General features: G+C 45.9%; 1 protein-coding gene across 2 annotated transcripts in view; it reads left to right on the forward strand.

Annotated features, from left to right (window-relative positions):
- Window positions 1-24469, forward strand: part of FAM193A (family with sequence similarity 193 member A) — a 123790-nt gene that overhangs the window by 76344 nt on the left and 22977 nt on the right. For both annotated transcript variants that reach the window (XM_023507682.1, XM_012812267.2), the window contains exons 14-19: window positions 7765-7963; window positions 8920-9189; window positions 10749-11055; window positions 11718-11901; window positions 13692-13922; window positions 17213-18083. In XM_023507682.1, coding sequence (XP_023363450.1) covers window positions 7765-7963; window positions 8920-9189; window positions 10749-11055; window positions 11718-11901; window positions 13692-13922; window positions 17213-18083 — 2062 coding nt within the window. The remainder of the gene's footprint in view (window positions 1-7764; window positions 7964-8919; window positions 9190-10748; window positions 11056-11717; window positions 11902-13691; window positions 13923-17212; window positions 18084-24469) is intronic.

Here is a 24469-nt window from a genome sequence, read left to right on the forward strand (position 1 = left end):
TACTGAACTGCGTGGGAGGTGTCAGCTGTGCAGGTTCTACTGTACTGTGTGGGAGGTGTCAGCCGTGCGGGTTCTACTGTACTGTGTGGGAGGTGTCACCGTGCAGGTTCTACTGTACTGCGTGGGAGGTGTCACCGTGCAGGTTGTACTATACTGCGTGGGAGGTGCCAACATGCAGGTTCTACTGTACTGCATGGGAGGTGTCACCATGCAGGTTCTACTGTACAGTGTGGGAGGTGTCACCGTGCAGGTTCTACTGAACTGCATGGGAGGTGTCAGCTGTGCAGGTTCTACTGTACTGTGTGGGAGGTGTCACTGTGCAGGTTCTACTGTACTGTGTGGGAGGTGTCACCGTGCAGGTTCTACTGAACTGCATGGGAGGTGTCAGCTGTGCAGGTTCTACTGTACTGTGTGGGAGGTGCCAACGTGCAGGTTCTACTGTACTGTGTGGGAGGTGTCACCGTGCAGGTTCTACTGAACTGCGTGGGAGGTATCACTGTGCAGGTTCTGTACTGCGTGGGAGGTGCCAACGTGCAGGTTCTACTGTACAGTGTGGGAGGTGTCACCGTGCAGGTTCTACTGAACTGCGTGGGAGGTGTCAGCTGTGCAGGTTCTACTGTACTGTGTGGGAGGTGCCACCATGCAGGTTCTGTACTGTGTGGGAGGTGCCACCATGCAGGTTCTACTGTACAGTGTGGGAAGTGTCACCGTGCAGGTTCTACTGAACTGCGTGGGAGGTGTCAGCTGTGCAGGTTCTACTGTACAGTGTGGGAGGTGCCAACGTGCAGGTTCTACTGAACTGCGTGGGAGGTATCAGTGTGCAGGTTCTGTACTGTGTGGGAGGTGCCAACGTGCAGGTTCTACTGTACTGTGTGGGAGGTGTCACTGTGCAGGTTCTGTACTGCGTGGGAGGTGTCACCGTGCAGGTTCTACTGTACTGTGTGGGAGGTGTCACTGTGCAGGTTCTGTACTGCGTGGGAGGTGTCATCGTGCAGGTTCTACTGTACTGTGTGGGAGGTGCCACCGTGCAGGTTCTGTACTGCGTGGGACGTGTCACCGTGCAGGTTCTACTGAACTGTGTGGGAGGTGTCACCGTGCAGGTTCTACTGTACAGTGTGGGAGGTGCCACCGTGCAGGTTCTGTACTGCGTGGGACGTGTCACCGTGCAGGTTCTACTGTACTGCATGGGAGGTGTCACCGTGCAGGTTCTACTGTACAGTGTGGGAGGTGTCACCATGCAGGTTCTACTGTACTGCGTGGGACGTGTCACCGTGCAGGTTCTGTACTGCGTGGGACGTGTCACCGTGCAGGTTCTACTGTACTGTGTGGGAGGTGTCACCGTGCAGGTTCTACTGTACTGTGTGGGAGGTGCCACCATGCAGGTTCTAACTTCCATTGTGATTTCTCCTTTGATTTGTTGGTTGTTTCCATCCCTTTCCTTTTAAGTTATTGAGGTCTTTGTTTTTAAGGTAGGTTTTTTTAAAGACATACACAGTTGGGTTTTGGTTTGGTTTGCTTTGGGTTCTGTTTTCAGGTATGATCTCTCTGTGTTGCCCAGACTGGAGTGCAGTGGCATCATTGTAGCTCACAGCAACCTCAAACTTTTGGACTTGAATGATCTTCCTGTCTTAGCCTCCCAAGAAGCTGGGACTACATTCAGCTAATTTTTCTATTTTTTGTACAAACAGGGTCTTGCTCTTGGTTAGGCTGGTCTCAAACTCCTGGCCTCAAGCAGTCCTCCCTCCTCGACCTCCTGGACCACTGGAATTATAGATGTGAGCCACTTTGCCTGGCTTTGTTTTTCATATGCTCTAATGATCTGTGTTTTCATTGGTATATTTAGACTATTTATAAAGCTATTTTTTAATATATTTGGATTAGTGCCAACTATGTTAGTAACTGTTTTTTATTTATTACCAGAGGATTCTTTTACCATTTCTTCACTTTTAATTGAGCATTTTATAATTATATCATCTCTTCTCTTATCGTGTCAGTTTATTTAAAGGGAAATATTTGTACTTGCCCTAGAGTTTACAATATACATTTCTAAGTGTAACACATGTAAAACAGGTAGTCTTTTTTTTTTTTTTTTGAGACCATGTCTCACCGTTTCACCCTCAGTAGAGTGCTGCAGCATCATAGCTCACAGCGGCCTCAAACTTTTGGGCTCAAGTGATCCTCTTGCCTAGGCTTCTCAAGTAGCTGGGACTACCCACATCTGCCACAACACCCGGCTATTTTTAGAGATAGAGTTTTGCTCTTGCTCAGGTTGGTCTTGAACTCCTGACCTCAGGCAGTCTACCCACCTTGTCCTCCCAGAGTGCTAGGATTACAGACTAAGCCATCACACTGTATCCCTCCTTTTCATCCTTTGCCTTTATCAGTTGCTATTTGGTACTGATGTGTTTAGTGTCATTTCCCTTAGATCTGGAGCTCTGTAGCCCCACTTACCTGACAAAGACTAGGTCAAGGAGGAAAGTACAGCCTTTAGGAGAAGAGCAAAGGCAAGCCAGCGGGGGCTACACTTTCCTGCTCCTTCACACAGCAGTCCCACCTAGGATCCCATGTGGCCTCAGAGTGGTAGGTTCCAGAATTTATATTAGAACCCAAGGTATTCAGTTTTCAATCCTGTGTCTCTTTTATCCAACACAGAAAATGTGTTATATAACCTTCACCATACTAAAGAAAGGGCTTAGTAAAAAGTAGATGTCTTGACTTCTCCCCTGGGAGGGAAGTGTTAGCAGTGATCGCGGGGTTCTGGCCCTCAGTGACTTCAGAGCATTGAGTAGAGCCTGCTGGGGGAGGGGAGTTGGACTCAGCCCCTTGTTAGCTCTGGGGCTGGAGTGTGTCTTTATACCTCCCTCTGTAGGTTACTGTGAGAAGTAAGTACAACTACTGCAAAAGTAGTTAATAGAATTAAAATGTGGTACAAGTTTTGGGGTTTTTTTCTTTTATTGTTTGGGATTCTTTGAGGGTACAAAGAATTAGGTTACACTGATTGCATTTATTACATAAAGTCCCTCTTATAATTGTGTCCCGCCTCTAAGAGGTGTGCCATACCCTGTGACCTCCATCCCCTCTTGTTCTACTCTCCTCAATACCTCAACCCCCTACCCCCACCTTTTATTAGCTTATCTACTGCCTTTATATTAGAATTGAGTACATTGGATTCTTGCTTCTCTATTCTTGTGATACTTTACTAAGAAGAATGTGTTCCATCTCCATCCAGGTTAATAAAATAGATATAAGTCTCCATCTCTTTTAATGGCTGGATAGTATTCCATGGTATACATGTACCGCAGCTTGTTAATCCATTCCTGGGTTGGTGGGCATTTTGGCTGATTTCACATTTTGGTGATTGTAAATTGATTGTAAACAGTCTAGTGCACATTTCCATAGGATAAAAGGTATTTTTTTCTTCTGGGTTGATGCCTAGTAATGGGATTGCAGGATCAAAAAAAATGTAGTATAAGTTTTAAGTTCAGATTGGCAGCAGGAGGCAGGAAGAGCTATGTGGAAAATAGGATTATAATAGATGGCAATTTGAGAACCATATTGTGACCTTTGCTCTGTATTTTATTTTGGAAGTAGTATTTGATTCTTCCAAGCTGAGGGCTAGCAAGGCCAGAACAAAAGTGGCTCTTTTGCCCCTCTCTCATCTCTGGGAGAAATACTGAGAAACCTCAGTTAAGTAGAAATACAGAATAGAGTCAGTGACTTTAACCTTGTCACCTGGGGTGTACTTGGACCCCTCATAGTTTCGCTCCTGGTATTGGAACTGTCTCAAGCACGGGTGTGATGGTTCGGTCCTGTGCTCTCTTATCTCACTTTGTGTGCTCACGTGCAGTGTAGAGGACAGGTGTAGGTGCCTGGTGCCGTGTTAAACTCAGAATTTGGGCTCAGCGAGAAGAGTTTCTTGTATGTTTATGTTTGTGTCAGAGCTTTCATTTAAAGCAAAATCTTTCCTGTGGAGAACAATTCAAAACTTATTAATTGAAGCCTTCTGGATTTATATAAAGACTGAAGTCATTATTATAATTCAGTAGCATTATCCATTATTAGAGACTTAATTTGTGATTAAATCGTTGGTGGACTTATGAAGGCATTGCCCAATAAATGATCTATGTAACAGCTGCCAATTTTTTTTCTAAAGAAAACTCTTAAGCTGTTAAGATCGGAAGGCATCTTTTACAAAAACACTGAAAAATACAGCTCTTTAAAATGACTGATCCCCCTTACTTTTGTCTTTACAGCGGGGCCTCCTTTTTTGAGTAGGTGGGTTTCTGAAGAGTGTATAAACTGAATATGTAGAGTTGTTCTTGTGTTTCCAGGATTACACCTTTGGAGATGCATTCCCTTAATCCTCTGAGCTGACTAGTTTTCAGCAAACATTTATTGAACACCCAGTATGTGCCAGGCCCTGTGCTACATTCTAGGAAGACAGAAATCAGGTAGTCTTGCTGCCTGTTTGCACAGAACTCACAGTCTAAAGAGAAGACAGACGTGTCACCAGAGCAAGGCGTCCAGCTGCTGTCTCATACTTGGGGCAGGTGGTAGAAAAGCACACCAGGGAAGACCACATGTGCAGGCTGGGGTTGCAGACGAGCAGCTGCTGGAACAGGGGATGATCAGGAGGCGCCCAGTCTCGTTTCAGAGTCCTGGAAGTTCTTACATAGGTTTAGAGCCCGGAAAGTGGTATTGCTGTTCACAGGTCACCAGCTGAGAAAGCAAGGTTGGGTCCACTTCTCACAGCCAGAGGTGTGCAGTGTGAGAAAGTTGGTTCACACCTTAGCAGAATGTCTCCAAGGCTGAGAAACTTTCTACTTACTTGTTACTTTTTATCAGGTACTTCTCTACAAAGCAGCTCTTAGCTTACTACTACTTTGTAAAAACTGATGTTCCTGGAAATATGTTTTCTCATTTTCCTTACTCTCTGTCCCCTCCTCCCCCATCCACTGCCAGAACAGTTGCCTGCAGCCCTTGCTTAGACGTGGATGCCCATCCCCCATAGGCTGCTCATCCTCTGTCAAGATGTGAGCATCTGGGCCGGGCAGGGTGGCTCCCATCTGTAATCCTAGCACTCTGGAAGGCTGAGGCAGGTAGATTGCTTGGGCTCACCAATTCGAGACTAGCCTGAGCAAGAGTGAGACCCTGTCTCTACTAAAGATACAAAAAAAAAAAGAGGCAGGAGGATCGCTTGAGCCCAAGAGTTTGAGGTTGCTCTGAGCCACAGTGACTCCACGGCACTGTACCCAGGGCGACAGCTTGAGACTCTGTCAAAAAAAAAAAAAGTGAGCGTCTGCTCCAGCCCCTACTGTCTCCCCACTGGCCCAGGGCCAGTTCCTTCCCAGGCCTTTCTGTTCCAGAGCCCTGTGGGACGACAGGCTTACAGTAGCTCTGGCCAGGTTGGTGGTTTTGTATCTTGGGATTGTAGTCTTAGAAAATGAAAATTATCTCACACTCACTAAATGCTGTTATGGGCCGGGCAGTGTGCTGAGTTCTTACCACCACCCTGGAGGTAGGTATTTCCAGATTACAGTCAAGAAAACTAAAGCACAGAAAGATGGAGTGATTTGCCTGAGGTCACACAGCTAGTAAAAGGGAGCGCTGGCATCTGAGCCCATCAGACTGTGGACCCAGGGTCGATCCTGGCACTGAGTTCAGATCCAGCTGCCACCTGGAAGGGCGGTCCCTGACCCAGAATTTCAGTCCCAGTTGTTGTCTTGACAGCTCTAGGGCTGCTCCTTTCCTCTCCACCCTCACTGCCGTTGCTTCATCCTTGTCCCTAACTGCCTGCCTCAGTGTCTCTTCCCCCTCTGTCCACAGCATTGCCGCAGGTTGGCCTTGTAAACTGACCAGTTTGTCTCACTCTGCTGCTTAAAATCATCTGTGGCTCCCTGGCCCCTTCAGGACAAAATCCTACAGAGTGGCCTCTGATCAGACTGCTGCTCCGTCCTTGTACTTTTTGAGGTGCCATGCTGTTGTCCTCATGTGTGGGCCACCCTTGTGCTCTTACCCTTTTGCCCCAGCCAAGGCCTCAGGATTCCTCTAGACCAGTGGTTCTCAACCTTCCTAATGCCACAATGTATTTTCATTGTTAAAAAGGGGTCATAACCCTCAGGTTGAGAACTGCTGCTCTAGACCAGGCGTCCTCAAACTACGGCCCGCAGGCCACGTGTGGCCCGCCAAGGACATTTATCTGACCCACTGAGTGTTTTTGCTGCTTCTGCCTGTCCTACTTAGCAGCCAACTCGTCCCGGGGCCCACAGTCCAGCCCTCCAACAGTCTGAGGGACAGTGAACTGGCCCCCTATTTAAAAAGTTTGAGGACCCCTGCTCTAGACCATCAACTGCTCTTAGGAATACTCCTATTTGTGTTCACAGAATTCAGGGCTTATTTCTGCATCCTGGGCGTGTGATTACCAGGTGTAGCTTCTCTGGGGCAAGACCTATCCTCTGACACTCATTCCAGCAGTTCCTCAGTCCTGCTGAGGGGAAACCAAGTGTTCCACCTCAATAGGACCTAGGGACAATAGGAACAGGCTATAGGTGTCCTATCCCCTCATGGAGCACACATAATTGGGGGAAGGTGGACATTAAGCCAATAGGCTACGATAAGTCTTGGATTATCACTGTGGTGAGTGCTGAGAGGGAAAGTAGTAGGTTTTAGCATGTTCCATAGGAAGGCTGACTTTCTCTCGGGTAGTGGGTCCTGGGCAGTGACAGCCGACAGTGGCGGCTTCTCAGCCTGAGCACAAGTGTGCGTGAGCAAGGCAGTGAGCTGAGGCTAGCACACTCCAGAGCATAGACATGGCATGCACACACACACTCAGGGTCAGGCAGGAATATGGGACGTCTGCATGTCTGTTCAGGGCTTGGTGCAAGGAAGGGTATAGGCAGGCAACTCTAGTTCCTGGGGTTTATAGGACCAGGACACTAGAAAGCCATTGTTGTGTTGTGAGCAGGGGAGTTATACATTCAGAAAAGGTCACTCTGGCTACTGTGAGGAAAAGGACTAGAAAGGCCCCAGTGCAAGCGTGGAGGCCTTCACAGCTGTGCCTCTTTGAGAACAGGGCCACTCAGGAGCTCCTGAGGTCATCAGACAGGGACTGGAGCCTGGTTGTGGGCTCAGCAGAAGGAATGCCTAGGTGGGTACAGGGAGCAGCCAAGTGGCCTGTCACCCAGTAACTTTGTGGCTGCTGCTGACCAGACCCTAGTCACTGTCCCCTGAACCTCACGGCTAGAATGGCTGGGAGGCAGCTCCTTGGAGAGCACCCTGAGCCTCTAAGCACAATGTGAAATCCCTCCGATTCTTCAGACTTAAACGCTGAACTTGGCTGAGTGTGAGAGAACAGTGTAAGGGCTTTTCCCATTTCCATCATGGATTCCAAAGTTCACTTGTTTGCCATGATCATTAAAATGCCAGGTGAGAATAAGTTACAGGGGCTTTGTGCACACAAACCACATTCATTATGACGAGGCAGGAATGTGAGCACCTACTGAGTTGTCAAAAGTTTGTTCATATTTATTCCTTGAGGCATCAGTTGCTTTTAAAAATCTACATCTGATTGAAATTTGACCTATTGTGTATAGTCTTGTGAATAAATCAAGTAAGTGCTTTGTGAGATGTGCTGCACCAGGGACAGAGCTCCCGGGAGCAGCTCCCACAAGGTTGTCAGTGATAATTTGTCTGTCTGTAGTTTAACTACTTAGGTGTAAACAGAATATTAATTTTGATATGTGATTAGAAAATTTTTTTTTGTAGGCTTTACCGCCAGCACCTGTTCAGAATCACACAAATAAGCATCAGGTATTCAATGCATCTCTTCAAGACCATATTTATCCGAGCTGTTTTGGGAATACTCCAGAGTGGAATAGTTCTAAATTTATAAGTCTTTGGGGATCAGAAGTGATGAATGATAAGAACTGGAATCCTGGCACTTTCTTGCCAGATACAATTTCTGGTAAGGAATCTGTTAAAACTTTCTTAAAGTTTTCGAGTAACCCAAGCTGAGTCGATTGACACTTTGCTGTGGTCTCCTGTAGTGGTCCTGGTGCGGCTGTACACGGCTGCTCTCCCTCACCTCCGTCTTGGGGGTCCTTGGGAGCTGACACCCTGCTCCATCCTTCCCATCTGCCACCAGTCAGCCCCCTGCGTTGATGGAGCAAAGTGAGTGAGGCTCTGGTTCTGGGCTTGTCAGCCTGGGTCTAGTCTACACGGTTTGATGTCCAGCCTTTGATTCTTGAACAGTGGTGACAGCCAGACCTCAGCCCCAGCACAGAGGTGCAGGAAGACAGTACCACGGTTGACTTGAATGCCGTGACTTACAGTTCTTTTCTCTGATTGCTGTATTGGCCCTACGTGGGATCCATCCTCTCAAAAAAGCACCTTCCTCCCCAGTGACCTCAGCTGCTGAGGCTCAGCTATTACTTCACTTGCAGGGCCTGGGACACCTGAGGTGGGGCTAGTAGCTATGCCTCATCTCTGTCTTCATGTGGCCAGAGCTCCTGGTAGCCCTATACCCAGCCCCTGCATGCGCTCAGAACAAGCTAAACTGGACATCCTGATCTATGCTTGGGAAGGATTTCTAGCTGTGTGACCTTGGGCAAGTTGCTTAGCCTTTCTGAGCCTCAGCTTCTTCATCTTCTTAGAATGGGAGTAATAGTAGCAGCCTCAGAAAGTAGTTTTAAAACATTAAGTGACTTTGGGAAGTACTATGCACAGGAACTGGCACATAGTAGGTGCTCAATAAAGATATTCTCTTAGATTAAAAAGCTAGCTGATCAGCCTCAGCTCAGCCCAGTGGAGGCCTGTGCAGCACAGCCCCAGTGTTAGATGTTTCACTCATCAGCATGTCTGTGTGAGATAGCTAAGCACTGTTTCTGTCAGAAGCCTTAATGTTCCTGTTCTTCTCTGAAGGGAGTGATATATTAGGGCCTCCACTCTCAGAAACAAGACCCGAAGCCCTTCCACCTCCGGCCAGCAGTGAAACTCCTGCAGTTTTGGATAAAGAGAAAAAAAATGCTGCAAAAAAGAAATGTCTGTATAATTTTCAAGATGCTTTTATGGAAGCAAACAAAGTTGTCATGGCCACCTCCTCAGCCACCTCCTCTGTGTCCTGCACAGCTACCACAGTGCAGTCGAGCAACAGCCAGTTCAAAGTATCGTCCAAGAGACCTCCTTCCATAGGTAAGGCCTGTTAGCCCTTGAGGATCCTCCTCATCTTTGTAACTGCCTGTCACTTAGCCTTATAGCCTTACAGCCTTACCAGAGACTAGGCAAATGGAATTCATGCCCAAAATGCTCCCCTACAAAGAGTGTGGCTTGTCAGGCTCTGATGAGAATTTCAGCAGGCTTCTCTGCACTGACTCTCATCTCAGCTTTAGTCTGTACCATTGTTTTGTGGTGGGAAGAGGACGTTGCTTTCTGAGCATGTGGTAGGGTTCGTCAGAAGCTGCATTAGGGAAACACTGAGCAAAGAACAGCTGGCAGGACTGCCTGTCACCTAGTATAGGGTTTAGCGCCTGTTGTCACTCAGGTTAATCCACTGGTCCACAGTGAGAAGGGGGCCTGGAAGTGATCAGACCCTAACACAGAACTTGGGAGTGGCTTGACAGGACCTCACCAGCCAAAGTTGGGACAGACTGAGCATCAGAAAGAATCATGAAGTGGGTCATGATTTGGGGATGTCCTGTCAGAGAATGCAGGGCAACTCTCCCCACAGAATCTCACTGCTATGCCAATAGGAAGGTAACATGGCGATCCCCTGCACAGTCTACCACTTTGTCCATGGACCTTTAGAATGCTATGTAGCAGTTTGGGGTCAGAACGTTTCACTGTCCAAAAGCAGTACAGTACCCACAAGGCACTGAGAGGTTGCAGAGGGATAATAGGTACCTTACTTTGGAGGAATCCGGCAGGCAGCCCTCTGCCCACTGTCAGGGAACAGGGGGACATTAGGTGCTTTCCACTGCCAAAGATGGGAAGGATCCAGCATACCCATCACAGGATTCGTGCGGGAAACATTTCACCCACATATGCTGAGACGAGATAAGTCCAGATTGGCAGACACCTGTCTTGCTGAGAAACTTCTTGGTAGAGGCTGTACAGGGGGAACTCTAAAGGACCTGCTGTGGGTCATGCCTTCATGTCCATGTGGGATAATGGTGTAGTGGGCATACAGCAACTTCCTGGTGTTAAGCCAAAAAGCATGTGTGCATTTAAGAAGGTAGGGCGGCACCTATGGCTCAAAAGGGTAGGGTGCCCGCCCCATATGCCGAAGGTGGCAGGTTCAAACCCAGCCCTGGCCAAAAAGAAAAGAAATAAGGTAAAGGCTCAGCTCTCGTAGCCCAGTGGTTATGGTGCCCGCCACATACACTGAAGTTGGCAGGTTCAAACCTGGCCTGGACCAACTAAACAATGACAACTACAACAAAAAAAGCCGGGCTTTGTGATGGAAACCTGTAATCTCAGATACTCGGGAGGCTGAAGCAAGAGAATCACTTAAGTCCAAGGTTTGAGGTTGTTGTGAGCTGTGACGTCATGGCACTCTACCCAGGGTGACATAGTGAGACTCTGTCTCAAAAAAATTAAATAGGACAAAATGTTAAATCATTGTGACTCAAGATGAGGGATGCAGGTATGTTCTTTACATTGCTACTTCAGATTTTTTATAGGTTCAAATATTTTCAAACAAAAAATTGGTGAAGAAATTGTGATTAAGGGAAACATATCTGTTTCTTCTTCAGCCATTGGCCATGACTCTCGGTCTCTCGATGCAGGCGATGTCTTTCACGGCCTCAGCAAGGAGGACCACAGACACTCGGCGCCAACAGCCCCGAGGAACAGCCCCACAGGCTTAGCCCCACTCCCAACACTCTCTCCGGCTGCACTGTCACCTGCCTCCGCCCCTCACCTTGCAAATCTCACAGCCCCATCATTTCCCAAAGCTGCAACCACAGCTTCTGGGTTTGTGGACACCCGCAAGACCTTCTGTCCTGCCCCTCTACCCCCCAGCACAGATGGCTCCATCAGTGCCCCTCCAAGTGTCTGCAGGTGAGCACAGTTGGGGGGCAGGTGGACAGGAGCACTTTGGGAAATGGGCATTATGCTTACTAGCATGACAAAAGGAAGTGTTTCCAAAACCAGGTAGTGGAATGCAGGGATGTCCCCAACAGAGGCTGTGGGGGGTTTGCATTGCAGCCTCTAGCTCTGTAAGAGGAAGAGCAAAGACTCTGAGCCACTCAGGGCCAGTGGGCACAATACCCTTAACCATGGGCAACATTGGGGATGTCCCTTGTTTGGGTAGAATCAAAAGGAAATAGTATTTAATGTATATGGTGAAGCACGATACAGCAAATAATGGGGTTTTTTAGAGGACAGGTGTCTGTTATCTTTGAACTCACCCATTTGAAGCCACCCCACCCTCCTGCTCAGTGTGGAAGCAGGTGGCAGGGACAGTAGCAGAAGGAGATATCAAAGAGACTGTGTGTGTTCCTGCTCCGTGGCACTTTGTGGGTGTGGGTACCGTGGGTAACCATCTGCATGCACACTGTTCCTCCTCCCTAAGCCACCTGTCACCACCTGTGCTGACTACATGTGACTCCTGTGACTGTGGGACATGCCCCCTCTGTGCTGCCTCGCATCTGTGAAGTGGGCAGAGCAGCAGGTGGGCTAGAGGAGGAACCACTCACTGAGCAGCCTTTGTGGTTTTGCAGCGACCCTGACTGTGAAGGACACCGCTGTGAGAATGGCGTCTATGACCCACAGCAAGATGATGGGGATGAGAGTGGGGATGAGGACAGCTGCTCTGAGCACAGCTCCAGCACCTCCACCTCCACCACCCAGAAAGAGGGCAAGTACTGTGACTGCTGCTACTGCGAGTTCTTCGGGCATGGCGGGGTAAGTGTGTGGCCAGCCTGCGGCACAGGAGAGTGTGAGCACACAGCCTTTCAGAAGAGAGGTACCCTAGACTGAATTCAGGATGTTGTTACATTTCATGTAAAGCTTCATTTGCAGCAGAGTTAAAAATCAAAATATGGTCTGAAACAGCAGTTCTACTTCTGAGGTTGTACTTAGATAAAGAAATGATAAAAAGTATTAGCCCAGTGAGGATGGGCTTGTGAGGATTTCATAACGGTATTCTTATTTTTATGACTTTTGAATAGTTGTTGAATTGGGGGCGTCCGCAGAACACAGCAACAGGGTATTGTGTAGGACAGCCACACATGGTGTGCATGAGCTGGACTCAGCAGTGTCAGACAGTCATACTTTGATTTTACATTTGAGTATGAGGGCTGGTGGTGCCCATGCTACTTGTACATTTTCCTAGAGTGGCAGTGAATTTGTATAAGCAATTATTGCTCATGATTTATGAGGGATGAGTGCTAGGAAAAGTCAGAGCTTATCATTGTCTTTTTCTGTTGAGTTGGGGGTTTTTTGTTTGTTTTGAGACAGAGTCTCACTTTGTCACCCTGGGTAGAGTGCTATGGCGTCATAGCTCACAGCAAACTCAAACTCTTGGGCTCAAGTAATCCAGCCTCCAAAGTAGTGAAGAGTACAGGCCCCTGGCTATTTTTAGAAATGGGGTCTCACTCTTGCTCAGGCTGATCTCAAACTCCTGAGCTCAGGCAGTCCACCCACCTTAGCCTCCTAGAGTGCTGGGATTATAGGCATGAGCCACTGCACCTGGCTTAGTTCTGTTTTTAATAGTAAGAAATTTGGCAGGATTGAAGGCAACTTACTCTCATTTTTGGCACTGAAACAGAATCTACAAATGGATGGAAAGATGCTGCCGGTATATTTATTGACATGAAAAGAGGTTCGCACTGTACTAAATAACAAGGGGGTTCATCATTATGTGTAAAAACATTAATGTCCATAGTTGTACATACTTCACCAAATTTTTGCAAATTTATAAAACTTGAGGGGTAGGTGCCAGAATGCAACTTCTAGATAACTTGGTGGTAGGTTTTTCTTTTTGCTTCCAGCTTACCTTCTTTCATTATTTTTCACAATGAACATGTACTACTTGAATAATAAAGCAGTTTATTTTTAGAGATGTCCTCTGAAATTTGTTCCATTCAAAATTAAAACTTGAGGCTCAGCACCTGTGGCTCAAGCGGCTAAGGCACCAGCCACATACACCTAAGGTGGCAGGTTCAAATCCCCAGCCTGGGCTCGCCAAACAGCAATGACAGCTGCAACCAAAAAATGGCCAGGCGTTGTAGCGGGCGCCTGTAGTTCCAGCTACTTGGGAGGCTGAGGCAGGAGACTCGCTTGAGCCCAGGAGTTGGAGGTTGCTGTGAGCGTGATGCCATGGTACTCTACCCAGGGGGATAGCTTGAGGCTCCGTCTCAAAAAAAAAAATTAAAACTTGAGGCTCAGCGCCTGTGGCTCAAGTGGCTAAGGCGCCAGCCACATACACCTAAGGTGGCGGGTTTGAATCCAACCTGGGCCTGTCAAACGACAACAGCTGCAACCAAAAAAAATAGCCAGGCATTGTGGCGGGCGCCTGTAGTCCCAGCTCCTTGGGAGGCAGAGGCAGGAGACTCGCTTGAGCCGAGGAGTTGGAGGTTGCTATGAGTGTGTTGCTGCACTCTACCCAAGGGGACAGCTTGAGGCTCCGTCTCAAAAAAAATAAATAAATAAATAAAACTTGAGGTTTGATTTAATTATATTATTTGTCTCAGCCTCCAGCTGCACCAACAAGTAGAAATTATGCAGAAATGAGAGAGAAGCTTCGTTTACGGCTGACCAAGAGGAAAGAAGAGCAGCCTAAAAAAATGGATCAAATCTCGGAAAGGGAGAGTGTTGTCGACCATCGAAGGGTGGAGGATTTGTTACAGTTTATAAACAGCTCAGAGACCAAACCAGTCAGCAGCACTCGAGCAGCCAAGCGAGCGAGGCACAAGCAGAGAAAGGCAGGTGGCGGGTGTGGGTCTGGGGGTGCCGCTCTCCAGCCCCAGGTGGAGCTGCAGGGTCAGGGCTAGAGCCAGTGGGCTTGTGTCCATTTGTCTCGGTGGCCTGAAATGGAAACCGGTTATAAACCTTACTTTACACTTTCAAGAAACCACGGCCCCTGTGTATTGGCTCTGTCAGAGCATCTCACACATGAGCTTTCAGGTTCTTGGGCTGCATCTCAGGGGTGCACCTTTGTGTGTGAGAACCTTTCTGCCCAGAGAGGTGGGGGCAGAGTGAAAGTGGGCCCCTGGGGACTTTTGGAGCCTGTGGTTGAAGAAGGGACTTTGATGTGGGACTTGGGAAGGGCACTTGGCACAGCAGAGTCTTTTGGACACAAGTCCACGTTCCTTCTGTTCCTCTGGCCATTCCAAATGAGGGGCAGTGCACGGCAGTGAAGTGGAAGAATAAGGTGACTAGCCTCTGTGGGAAGACTTGGGCAGTCCCACCTCACCAGAGGGCGAGCTGTGTCACAGAAAGCAAATGTCTACTTGGCTCAGTCAGGGGCTATGAGCAGACTTGAGACTGTCTGCTTATAGACAGGAAATTGTGTTTTAACTTGGCATTCATTGATGCTGGTACTACTGGGAATAGATCAACTCCATGACTTGCATGGGGCTCCCCCACCCCTGGCAGAACTTTCTCCTAAAGGACTTTCTATAGCACCTCCATACTAGAGCACCACAAAGACCCTCCTGGTTTCCACTTGAGATCTCTGTTACACCTCCCAGTCCTAATGTAGGTTTGGACTGGCCATTGTATCTAAGAGGCTTTAGAGGAGAAGCTTGTTCTGTACCCCAGAAGATCTGGGCTTACTGAGCCCCCTAGAATGGGGAGCACATGGTATTCTCTGGTATCAGGGGGCCCCATGGTGGTCTGCGCCTAAAGACCTCCCATTTGGACTTACCCGAGACCTCTGGGGCCTCTCCCAGGGCTCTCAGGGGCCCTCTCCACTCCACTTGTTTGCCCTCTGACCTTGCAGGCCATGCGATCCAGATGGCAAGTCAGCTCCTCTCACACCTCATGGACTCTCCCACTCCTGGTGCTCTCTCAGACCCCATGTCATGGGGCCTCCCTCTGGTAGGCACTGAGGCCTGTCAGCCAAGGCTGGTTGTAGATGTGAAGTAGCCCCCTGGGGACTCTGTCCTGTAGCAGGTTTCCCCCAACCCCTGATTCCTCTCTGCAGGAAGCCAAGGTACCTGTGCACACTAGGCATCCTCACCTGTTTGTCACCAGTTCCTGGTGTAACAGGCTCATACCAGCATGTAGTCATCACTGAGAGGACACCAGCTGGCCTATCTGAGCTGTTGAATATACTAACTGAGTCGGTTTCCCTCTGGGTCAGACCTGTAGCCGCTATGGATACTGGCCCCACCTGAGGGCCCTGCAGGAGTTGCCTGTTGACAGCTGCCTCTAGGAAAGGTTTCCCTTTAATATGTGAAGCAAGGAAAGGCCAGGCTGGTTGGCTCACACCTGTAATCCTAGCACTCTGAGAATGGGTGGATGGTCTGAGCTTACATGTTCGAGACCAGCCTGAGCAAGAGGGACTTCATCCCTAAAAATAGCCAGGCATTGTGGCAGGCATCTGCGTGTAGTCCCAGCTACTTAGGAGGCTGTGCCAAGAGAATCACTTCAGCCCAAGAATTTGAGCTATGATGCCACAGCACTCCACCAAGGGCAACAAAGTGACATTCTGTCTCAAAAAAAAAAATATATATATACACACACACACACATATATATATATGGGGCAGCACCATATACCAAGGGTGGTGGGTTCTAACCCGGCCCTGGCCAAACTGCAACAAAAAAATAGCCGGGTGTTGTGGCAGAAGCCTGTAGTCCCAGCTCTTAGGGAGGCTGAGGCAAGAGAATCGCCTAAGCCCAGGAGTTGGAGGTTGTTGTGAGCTGTGATGCAACAGCACTCTACCGAGGGCAATAAAGTGAGGCTCTGTCTCTAAAAAAATTATATATACACACACACAGAGCAAGGATTTTTAATAATTTTTACTTAAATTATCTAATTTTTACTTTTTTTTTTTTTTTTTTTTTTTTAAGACAGAGTCTCACTCTGTTGCCCAGGGGTAGAATGCTTTGGCATCATTGTGGCTCACAGCAGCCTCTAATTTCTGGGCTTCAGCAATCTTCTTGTCTCAGCCTCCTGAGTAGCTGGGACTACCATTACCTGCCACAATGCCCAGCTAGATTTTTCTATTTTTAGTAGAGACAGGGTCTCACCCTTGCTGAGACTGATCTTGAACTCCTGAGCTCAAGCCATCCACCCACCCCCGGCCTCCCAGGGTGCTAAGATTACAGACATGAGCTACCACACCCAGCCTCAAATTTTTTTTAAAAAATCATTGTTAAATTTTTACCATAATTTTTTATTTAAGTTTTTCAAAAGATAAGTAAATTTGTCTTTTTAAAATGTCAGGAAAAATGAACATGGGCAGGACATTATATTTTCCAGGCAAAATGTTTTTGCCAAAGTTTCTAAAAAGCAGTAGCTTTTTTTGAATCCAGGGATATAACTAGCCACGATTCTAATGGCTTATATTTGTTTCCTAAACAGAAGGAATAGTTTCTGTTTTCCATTTTTGTTCCTAGAATATGTATCTTTATGACAACACAGCCTTCACTTGAGATGAAAATTAATTTTTAGTCAAGTTGGGCAGCAAGCCATTTGCTCTGTCACACTAGTAAAACATATTGGGGCTTAGATTGATCTACCAGGATGAGTCTTCCCCCGTTTTTTTACTACATGTTTCTTGCATGCCCTGTTGATGCAAATGAATGCATCCCCATCACCTGGAAAGGTGTGTGCAGAGTTCTGGCACTGCATGTGCAGCCTGCCTGCTGCAAGCCCTCTGGCATCAGTTGTACCATCCACCAGGCCTATCCATGGTGCTCCTTGCTACACACACTGGCGAGTAGCCAGGTCCCTGGACATGAGCATACTGCTGTGACCCCTGGTTGTGTGCCTGGCACCTGGTCAAAAATTATAAGGGATTTTTTGTTAACTAGCCCCTGCCCCCAAATAAGTAAGCTTATGCCTTGGTAGATAGATGAAATGTAATAGTTCTGTAGAGTAAAACAATTGAAGGTAGGTGTACTTTAAATTTTTAGTTTATTTAGCCCCTTTCACAGTTTATATTCTATATGTAGTTCATTAAGATTATCTTAGTTTTCTGTGGTTCTCAATTTTTAACATTCTCACCACTGTTTTAAGTTGCCTTCTCCTTTTACAATGGCAGCTGGAGGAGAAAGCTCGCCTGGAAGCTGAGGCCAGGGCCCGGGAGCACCTGCACCTCCAGGAGGAGCAGAGGCGTCAGGAGGAGGAGGAGGAAGAGGAGGAGGAGGAGGAGGAGGACCAGCATTTCAAGGAGGAATTTCAGCGGCTTCAGGAGCTTCAGAAGCTAAGAGCTGTAAAAAAGAAGAAGAAGGAGAGGCCCAGTAAAGACTGCCCCAAGTTGGACATGCTTGCTGGAAGTCTCCATGTAGCAACAGAGTCTCCCCCTAGCTCTGAAAAGACCCACAATGGCTCCCTGGAGCAAACTGAAGGACCAGAAACCACCTCTCACTCCCCTTCCAGACACATGAACCACACAGAGCCCAGGCCCAGGCCAGGAGCCGACAGGGTCACTGCAGACCCTGTTGACACCAGAGACTCCAAACCTCTCCTCCCCAAAGAGGTCAATGGGAAGCAGCATGAGCCACTGTCTTTTTTCTTGGACATAATGCATCATCATAAAGAGGGGAATGGCAAACAGAAGCTGAAGCAAACAAGTAAGGCCAGCAGCGAGCCAGTGCGGAAACCCTCAGAGCCGCCTAGAGGCACAGAGGGGCAGCCCAAACCCCGGGCCCAGACTGAGTCAAAGGCTAAAGTGGTTGACCTAACTTCCCTCACAGAGCAGAAAAGAGAGGAGAGAAAAGTCAACAGTAATAACAACAACAAAAAGCAGCTGAACCATGTCAAGGAGGAAAAGTCAAATGCAGCCCCTGCTGAGCCCATCTCTCCCAGCGAGCTGCCTCAGAGCAACAAGCTGCTGGCAGACTCCCCTCAGCCCAAAGGCAAGAACAAGAAAAATAAGAAGAAGAAAGGAGACAGAGTCAGCAATTCGATTGGTAAATACAGAGCGGAGGGAAAAGTGTTTCTAACCTGTGACTTTTAATTTCCCGTGTGGGTTGTAGTGGTATGAGGAGGGCACTCGGTCTGCTGCTCCTGCACTCCATCCCTCCTATGGACTGGATGCTGCCTTATCTATTTGTGGCTTTGTGCTTTCTGTGGTTTTTTCACTACCAATGAGGGACAAATATCTGTTGTAATAGCTTATTATTTTGAAATAATTTTAGACTTACCAAAAAGCTGCAAAAGGAATCGTCAAGTTTCTCAGCATAGTGTCAAATTTCCTTCCTCCTCTAGCCCCCCAGCCCCTGTTGTTTTTCTGAACCAAATTCAAGTAGTTTGAGACATGCTTTCCCTTTCCCTTTAAACACTTCAGTGTATATTTCATCAAAACAAGGACACGGTCTTCTAAAACCACAGTACAGTGGTCAAAATCAAGACTTTTGCACACTGTCTAGTTAGGAACCTTCTGCGTGCTACTCCATTGCCCCTTTACCTCCTTCGTAGCAGAGAAAGTTTCTTGTTGCTTCTGCCACGGGCTCTAATCTAGGATCATATCATAGCTGTCGTTTCCTTTAATTTGGATCAGTTCCTCAATTTTTCTTTGTTTTTGATGACCTTGAAACATTTTTGCAAAGTTCAGCACATTTATTTTTTTAGTGTTCTTCAATACATCGTTGGGTAGCAAGCCATTTGCTCCGTCACACTAGTAAAATGTATTGGGACTTGTACTTACTTGCCAGGGTGAGGAGTGCCATTTCTTTGCAGTCAAGTTCAGATGGTGTTTGATGCTTTTTGTAGCAATCCCAACAAGGGGGTCCCCAGGCATGGGGTGGTCCCTGCCAGTCACAGTCAAGTTAACACTTCTCACTTGCTGACTACTAAATGTCTCACAGGGAGATGAATGTCAAACATTCACCCACTAGTTGTAGCATCCGCCCAAGTGGTGGTGGTTATGTAGATTGCCAAGTGGTGATTCCCTAATACTCCTCCAGCTTTGCCAGGAGGCACCCTGTGGTAGGAGCAGCTTTCCTTCTCCCTCATGTATCTTTTTCATTCAGGTAATTGTTTATATCGAGGTAAATTTATGAATTTTTACTTGATGCTGTGGACTATACTCTTCTACTAATGTCATTTATAAAATAACTACTAGGGAGAAAAAACTACATGGATGGTCTGTATTCTCTTCTTCACCGAATTTCAGCATCACAGGCTGTGAATTCAGTTCTTCCCATCTCTTTCACACTCACTCCTGCCCTGGCACTGAGTGCCTGGACCTGGCCACAGCACATCTCCTGACCTGTTCACAGGTCTCCTAGAACACAGGGGAAGTAGTTCCCAAGCTACCTTCCCTGACCACGGGAAAGCTTGGAACACAATTTCAGTTATTTTTGTCTTTAGTCTGAGGGTATGTGACAGTAACAGTGTTTAAAAACATATTGAATTGGGCGGTGCCTGTGACTCAAGGAATAGGGCACCGACCCGGTATACCGGGAGGTGGTGGGTTCAAACCCAGCCCTGGCCAAAAAAAAATCTTGAATTAGTTCTTTTTCCTCTGTAGTATAGTCATTGTGTTCATTTGAAACACATCTGATTGGTTTTTGTCTGTGTTAGATTTTGTTGTGTTCCTTTCTCACTGCCCCCTTTATTTTCAAGATGGTTCCCACCTTACGCCATAAATAACTGACCAGCCTCTGATTTGTTTTTCTCCTTTACACAAAAGGTAACAAACTGTAGAGGTCTTGACTTTTGCTCTTTTCTTCCACTGAGTATGTTTGGGAAATCATTCTGTGTCAGGTCCTCACTCGTCCTCTTACAACCGGTTCTTTTATTCCCTCTGAATGTGCGTAGTTTTTACAGCTGTTGTCCTGGCACATGGGTTCAGGCTGTCCCATATTTTTCCGATTATACACGGTGCTGCCATGCCCACTCTTGTGCGTTTATGTGTTTTCACGTTGCTGGGAAGTTTGTCTTCAGAGCAGTTTCCAGCAGAGACAGTGCCATGTCAGAAGGTAAGCATGTCTGCAGTTTGGCTGCCTGAATCCAGGTGCTCCCCAGACCTTCCACTCAGCCCCCAAATAGCATCTGAGCACGGCTTTGTGCACCTGAGCACTGCTTTGTGGACAGCCTTGCTGGCAGGATATGTTGTCAGGCTTTTTATTTTTTGCCCCATCCATTAGCCAAAATAATCCTCAGTATAGCTTTCATTTGCATTTTTCTGTAAATAAAATGCAGTCTTTTTCTTTTTTCTTTTTTTCTTTTTTTTGAAAGAGAGTCTATTTGAGTACAGGGCATCATCACAGTTCACAGCAGCCTCTACTGCCTCAAGCTCAAGCAATCCCCCTGCCTCAGTCTCCTGAGCAGCTGCATCTGCAGGTGCCTACCACCACACTAGCTAACTTTCATTTTGGGGTGTTTTTTTGTTTTGTTTTTTGAGACAGAGTCTCAAGCTGTCCTGGGTTGAGTGTCATGGCATCACTGCTCATAGACACCTCAAACTCTTGGGCTCAGGTGAGCCCCTTGCCTCATCCTCCCAAGTAGCTGGGACTACAGGCACCCACCACAGCGCCTCGCTGTTTTTTGGTTATCATTGTCATTGTTTGGCGGGTCTGGGCTAGATTTGAACCCATCAGCTTCAGTGTATGTGGCTGGCGCCTTAGCCGCTTAAGCTATAGGCGCCAAGCCTAACTTTCAGTTCTTTTAATAGAAATGGGTCATACTATGTGGTTCAGGCTGGTCTCAAAGTCTTGGGCCTCATGAAATCCTCCTTCCCAAAGTGCTAGGATTACAGGTGTGATCCACCATCCCCAGCCAGGATCAATATAATTTTAAGGGCTATTTCTGTGTCATTTTTGTGAATTTTCTATTCATACCTTTTTCTCATTTTTTTTAGGTTTTTTTGCTTTTTCTTAGTTTTTTCTTTGTTTTTTGTTTGTTTGAGACAAAGTCTCACTTTCTTGCCCCTAGTAGAATGCTGTGATGTCATAGCTCACAGCAACCTCAAACTGTTGGGTTCAAGCGATCCTCTTGCCTCAGCTTCCCAAGTAGCTGGGACTACAGGCGCCCACCACGATTCCTGGCTGTTTCTTAGAGATGGGGTCTCACTCTTGCTCAGGCTGGCCTCGAACTCTCTGAGTTCAAGTGATCCACCTGCCTTGGCCTCTCAGAGGGCTAGGATTTTTTCTTGTATTTTTAAGAATTTTTTATACATTAGGGATATTCTTTGCTGCAAAGATTTTTCTCCTGGTTTATTAGTTGTCTTTGACTTTATTATGCTGTTTAGCCATGTGGAAATTTTCTTTTCATGGTTCTTTGTGGTCAGTTTTATTGCCTTTTTATTGCCTATAGTTTTTCGCTTTTTGTTTTTTAATTTTAAGGAGACTGAATCTTGCTCTTTGGCCCAGGCTAAAGTGTAGTGACTTAATCATGGCTCACTGTAACCTCAAACTCCTTGGCTCAAGCATTCCTCTTACCTTACCCACACGAGTGAGTAACTAGGACTACAGGCACATGCCACTATGCCTAGCAGATTTTATTTATTTTTTTTGTAGAGATAGGGTCTCACTATGTTGCCCTGGGTAGTCTTAAACTCCTAAACTTAAGCAGTGCTCCCTCTTATACAAAGTGCTGGGATTACAGGCATGAGCCACTATGTCCAGCCTTCTCAGATTTTGAATAATTTGTTAGAAAGCTTTACCCTAATACTAAAGTTAAAGTGGAATATACCCATTTCTAGTATTTGTGTGATTTCATTTCTTCATTAGTTTTAAATCCTTGATACATTTGGAATTTATTCATGTGTATGGTATGAGGTATGGAGCCAATTTTATCTTCTTTCAATTTTTTAGCTATTTGTTCCAATACCCATTATTAAAAAGTTCATCCTGCCCCACTGATTAAAAATGCCACCTTTGTCCTACAGTAAATTTCCATATGGACTTCGGTCTGTTTCTGGAATTTCTGTTCTATTCCTCTCTGTTTACGCATGTTACATTACTGGATCGAGTTAATTTTTTTAGAGGCTGTATGTGGTTTTAGTATCTTAAGGGCTAATCTCCTCATAGCTTTTCTGGTTGGGTATTTTCTTGGCTATTTAATGTTTGTATTTCCATGTGAACTTTATTATCTGTGTGCCTAGTTTCATTTAAAAAACAACTTGCTGTACCTTTATTGGGATTACATTAAATTTATAAATTAATTTAGGAAGAATTAATATCTTTATGATGTTGGTCATCCTTTTCAAGAACAAGGGTATTGTGTTTTTTCCCTTTGTTCATGTCTACTTTTGAGTCTTTCAGAAATGTTTTGAATTTTGTCTTAGGTTTTTCAGATTTCTTACTAAGCTTACTCCTAAGTATTTAGTCATCTCTGCTTTTCATTTTAAGTGAGATATATTCTACCATTATCTGAGCTGTCCCATGCAATAGCCTCTAGTCACATGTCAGTAGTGAGCACTGAAAAATCTGACCAGTCCAAATTGAGAGGTGGTGTAAGTGAGTTTTGAAAACTTAGTATGAGGGCAGGTACAGTGGCTCAGGCCTATAATCCCAGCACTCTGGGAGGCTGAGGCCGGTGGATTGCTTGAACTCAGGAGTTGTAGACCAGCCTGAGCAAGAGCGAGACCTCTTCTCTAAAAATAGCCAGACGTTGTGGCAGGCACCTGTAGTCCCAGCTACTAGGGAGGCTGGGGCAAGAGAATCACTTGAGTCCATGAGTTTGAGGTTGCTGTGAGCCATGACACCACAGCTGCTCTACTGAGAGTAACAAAGTGAGCCCCTGCCTCAAAAAAAAGAAAACCTAGTATGAAAAAAGAATGTGAACTATCTCTTTCATATGAATTATAGGTTGAAATGATAGATTTCCTTCAATAAAAATATTACTAAAATTAATTTCACACATTTCTTCTAAATGGTTTTTAAAAGAAAATCTAAAATTACGCATGTGGCTCAGATGATATTTTTATTGGCTAGTGTTGCTTTGACTGGTTGTGTGTATGAAAGCTGTTGGTTTCTGTATGTTAACTTTTATATCACCTACTCTACTGAATTATTTTATTGTTTTGTCTTACTAATGATGTCCTGGAGTTTTACAGGTGTTCTATCATATATTTACAAATAGAAAAGGCTTTAATTCTATTTTTCCAGTTCTTAAGCTTCTAACTTTTTCCTCTTATTTAACTGACTCCTTGCTTGATTCTAACAGAACTGCCTCTGATATCTCCACATTAAGTAAGATGCTGGCAGGACAAAGTTTATACAGTTTATCATGTTCAGAAAGTATCCAGTGTTTCTTAAATTTCCTGTTTTTATCAGGAACAGGTACTGAAATTTTATCAGAGGTTTTCTAACATCTGTGAAGAAAATCGTGACATTTCTTCTTAGACATTTTAATTATGGTATATTTCTTGATTTTTTTAAAAAACATTGAACCAACCTTGAATTCCTAGAATAAAGCCCACTGGCTTATGGTATATTATGTTCTTTGGTTTGGGGTTTTCTTTGCAGACATTTTCATATCTATAGTTGAGAGGTGGATTTGTTACTGCTTCCTTTTTTTGTTCTATATTAGCTTTGGGTATCAATATTGTATTTGCCTCATAAAAAGAATTAGGAAATGTTTTTTGTTTTTTTTCCATTTTCAATGTTATGAAATATTTCAAACTGTGCCAAGACTGTCCTGTCCTAGGATCTGACGGTTTGGTAGAAACCCTGTGCTGCCCTTTGTGCCTGGTGTTTGTTGCGAGGTAGGTTCATGCTGGCGTTTTCTCGTTCCTCTGTGGATAGTGGTGGATTCCTATCTGGAATTAGGTTAATTGTGGTGAACCGTATTTCCACAGTAAATTATCCTTTTCAACTAGATTTTCACATTTCAAGTAATCTCACAATTAAAAGATTTTTCTTTTCAGTGATTGTTTTCCCCATGTCATTTCTTTTTTTTTTTAGAGACAAGAATCTCACTTTACCACCTTAGTAGAGTGCTGTGATGTCACAGCTCACAGCAACCTCCAGCTCTTGGGCTTAGGCAATTCTCTTGCCTCAGCCTCCCAAGTAGTTGGGACTACTGGCACCCACCACAACACCTGGCTGTTTTTTTGTTGCAGTTTGGTGGGGTTGGGTTTAAACCCACCACCCTTGGTATATGGGGCCTGCGCCATACTCACTGAGCCACAGGTGCCACCCCTCATGTCATTTCTTAATTTTGTGTACTTTTGCTTTCACCCTGTTTGCTTGATTAATTCAGTTGGTGGGTTATCCATATTGCTAGTTTCATTTAACCAGACTCTTAACACATTAATTAGGTATACTGCTATTCCTTCCTCTACTTCATGAATTTTCTTCATTAATTTTCTTCATTTTTATTTTCTCCCTGTGTTTTATTTTGTTTT

Source organism: Otolemur garnettii, unplaced genomic scaffold, assembly GCF_000181295.1.
Source record: "Otolemur garnettii isolate 467f Iridium unplaced genomic scaffold, OtoGar3 scaffold00198, whole genome shotgun sequence".
NCBI classification, from domain to species: domain Eukaryota; kingdom Metazoa; phylum Chordata; class Mammalia; order Primates; family Galagidae; genus Otolemur; species Otolemur garnettii.